Source organism: Zerene cesonia, chromosome 16 (genome assembly GCF_012273895.1).
Source record: "Zerene cesonia ecotype Mississippi chromosome 16, Zerene_cesonia_1.1, whole genome shotgun sequence".
Lineage (NCBI taxonomy): Eukaryota > Metazoa > Arthropoda > Insecta > Lepidoptera > Pieridae > Zerene > Zerene cesonia.
The window spans coordinates 8,855,937-8,859,291 of NC_052117.1; the positions used below are offsets into that span (position 1 = coordinate 8,855,937).

Genomic DNA, 3,355 nt, shown 5'->3' on the forward strand with positions numbered 1-3,355 from the left:
CTCCAGGTTGCGGAAGGCCGCCGACATGTCCTCCAGCAGCTGGTCGAAGTCCGCCTTGATCTTAGCCTCGCCGTCCTTCACTGGGTCCTGCGGAGCGTTGCGGTACGGTTACACATTGTATACGTGGATTGGAGTACGTTGTGGCACTTTTGGACACGACTTGACAAAATCAACATAGCAATTATATTAAAACGTTTAAGTATCCACATTTAATCTGCTTATTTAGCATTTAAATAAAAGTCTAATACATCTTACGGAGTCGCGGAGTGCCGCAGGGGTCCGCCTTTGGCCCTTTACTATTCAACAGCTGCACGGGTGCTTCAACTTAGTGCAACAGCTTGCCGCGCTGGTGCTGCGCTGGTGCCGCGAGGGGGAGGAGCAGCGACTCACCTTGAACTTCATGGAGGAGAGCTGGTACAGCACGGGGCCCATGGCGTCGCGGATCACGTTCCAGGTGACCTTGTTGTCCGACTGCGCCGTGCTCTCGACGGCGTGCCGCGACATGTCGTAGAACGAGATTATGTTCTTCAGCATGCCCACCGTCTTGTAGAACGGACAGAAGCGGTCGTACGCCGAGTAGCTAGAGTTGTACACATTTGTTGTTCATTATTGAAGAATTAAAATAATCATAACAACACAAAACACTTATCCTTAACAGACTAAAGATTTCAAGTGATTTTTCCACTATTGTATCATAAAATAAAAAAATAATGTTTACACCAAATGAGATAACATAATCTGCTCATTTGAAGAATTTCCTAAATCATTGAACAATCAGCATTTACCACTGAAGATATTGTCACTTTAACAAATCTACAATGGTTTTAAAAGACCTTGCAAAAAAAAAAATTTCATCACTCCCTAACATGTTCTCAGCTCAACTGATTAGTTCTAACATCCAATAGGATGTCCCCACTCACCTGTTCTGCTGCAGGAAGTCATCTTTGAGCAGCTTGGCCACCTCGAGTGTGATCTTGTCGGTCTCGGCGAGTGACGCCTTACCGACCAGCTGTACGATTTCTGACAAGTCCTCTTCCTCCTGCAGGATCTCCTTGACCTGGTTTACGATTGGATTTCATTAATTTTTTGTTGAAATTTCATTTCGCCTTTGTATATAATACAAAGGCGAAAGGCGCTCTTTCGAATGCCACCTCGTGATATACATAAAAGCCCTACAAAGCATAACTGCAGTTCCATTCAATTTTTCAGTGGTTGTGCCTTAATTTACTTAATAAAATCGAAGAACTTAAAAAAAGCAAATACTTTTTACTTTTTATACTGGTAATAACACATTGATCACTCTTACTAAAAGGATTGATAAATTGAAATGTTAAAAATAAAAAATAAAAATCAAACATTAAAAAATACATAGATAAAATAAAACTAATTCAAATTACGAATAAGAGGTACAAACCTTTGTTCTGAGAGGTACGAATTCGGGGTAGTTCTTGTCATAGAAGTCATCCAGCGCACGCATGTACTTACTGCGAACAAAATATTATAATGCATTTTATTATTTCATTCCAGCTCTTAAAACGAAATGCAATATGAATAATATGGGTTTTAAGTAAACGATGTAGATGGGATAATTCTGTAGCATCATTATTATCATATTAATATAATTACCTAATACGTAATATTACAATGTATAATTGACATGATTTGAAATGAGCAACAACAGAGTTTGTTGCCAGCTCTCTACAGAAACTGGTTTTCAAAACAGTGCTAAATTTTAATAACTATCCTATGGGGATTCGAAAGTGCTTCTAGAAGAAGTCTAATTGAATAAATAAATATTTGAGTTTGAGTTTATATACAAGCCTTGGAAATTGTACGTCTTTTTAATCAGTTACAAATTATACACAGATAATTATAGATACAGTATTTATGATCTTAATTTTATATTGTAATCTGTTTCTAGCATACAAGTTGTTCAATGTAATGGTCCTTCGAGCCGGATGTAATTATGAAACGCTGTATATATTTCGTGCAAATTTATAAATTTAAGCCCCTTTTAAATATAAAAAAATATATATTTATTATGCTTAGCCCAAATTTGTATTACTACCATCCTGCAGGTCTATAACAGTTATGAAATACTAATGAACTAGAATGGAACAATGAACATGGCGCTTGCGCACACACAACAAAATATCTTCTGCAATTGGATAGATTCAATCATGATTGGGTTCCTTGACCACACCCACTAGCGGACCCACCTGTAGGAGATGAGCCAGTTGATGGAGGGGAAGTGCTTCCTCTGGGCCAGCTTCTTGTCCAACCCCCAGAACACCTGCACGATACCCAGCGTGGCTGCCGTTACGGGGTCCGAGAAGTCACCTCCGGGGGGTGATACGGCACCGACGATGGATACCGAACCTGGACATGGTGAGATATTGATCAGGTTATTGGTGCAGGTGCTTATAGTTATGATAATATTAAGGAATTATGTGTAGTTGTTGTATTATCTTTATTTCTGATTATGTGAAAATGACATGGGCCAGATCTTATCTCGTCAGATTGTAATTTACAATATAATGCACAAGTTTTGAATAGTTATAATATATCTATCTTATATCTTATCTTATAAGTTGGATCAAATTGCACATAGTGTGCACATTCAAGTAAAATCGGTAGAGTAATTTAGGAGTCCATCGCGGACAAGCAACGTGACTAGAAATTGATATATGGATGGATAGACTTAGGAAACTTCATGTTAAGAATGATTATTTATTTAGTATTTATAATAATATTAAGTTATCCTGTTTCCATAAATAACCTTAATTTGGCAATAATCAGCACTGTAGAAATAAATTTATTTTAATTTTAGTATTGTAAACATGAATGGAGTCACTTATGAAATTTTACGTAAATAATGACGTTGCACTTATTGGACACAATTGGGTTTTGACTGTTTATTGAATTAGCTGCACACTAGCTTTCGCACGCGATAAGCTCGAACTAGTCTAATACACATAAACCGTCCTCTTTTCGTTTCCGTAAAGCGGTGAAGGCGTGCACAGACGGGAGATACGCATTACGCACCCTCGCGGTCGGGGTTGCCGAGGCACTTGACGCGGCCGGCGCGCTCGTAGAAGGAGGCGAGGCGCGCGCCCAGGTACGCGGGGTAGCCCGAGTCCGCCGGCATCTCCGCCAGCCGCCCCGAGATCTCGCGCAGCGCCTCCGCCCAGCGCGACGTCGAGTCCGCCATCATCGACACGTTGTAGCCCATGTCGCGGAAGTACTCCGACAGCGTGATGCCTGACACAAACACACAAACTCACGCTAGACACGCTTATCTGACATTTACTAACATTTAAGTAAATTCTCTCCAAGAATTATAATTAAAATTATC

General features: G+C 39.9%; 1 protein-coding gene across 1 annotated transcript in view; it reads right to left on the reverse strand.

Moving 5' to 3' along the window:
- LOC119833081 (V-type proton ATPase catalytic subunit A) overlaps positions 1 to 3,355 on the reverse strand; it is a gene marked incomplete at its 3' end in the record, with an annotated part of 10,038 nt that continues 6,683 nt past the window's right edge. Inside the window, exons 9-14 of the mRNA XM_038356953.1 lie at positions 3,046 to 3,261; positions 2,220 to 2,379; positions 1,415 to 1,484; positions 921 to 1,057; positions 391 to 580; positions 1 to 87 (exon numbers count right to left, since the gene is read on the reverse strand). Of these exons, the coding sequence (XP_038212881.1) occupies positions 1 to 87; positions 391 to 580; positions 921 to 1,057; positions 1,415 to 1,484; positions 2,220 to 2,379; positions 3,046 to 3,261 (860 nt within the window). The remainder of the gene's footprint in view (positions 88 to 390; positions 581 to 920; positions 1,058 to 1,414; positions 1,485 to 2,219; positions 2,380 to 3,045; positions 3,262 to 3,355) is intronic.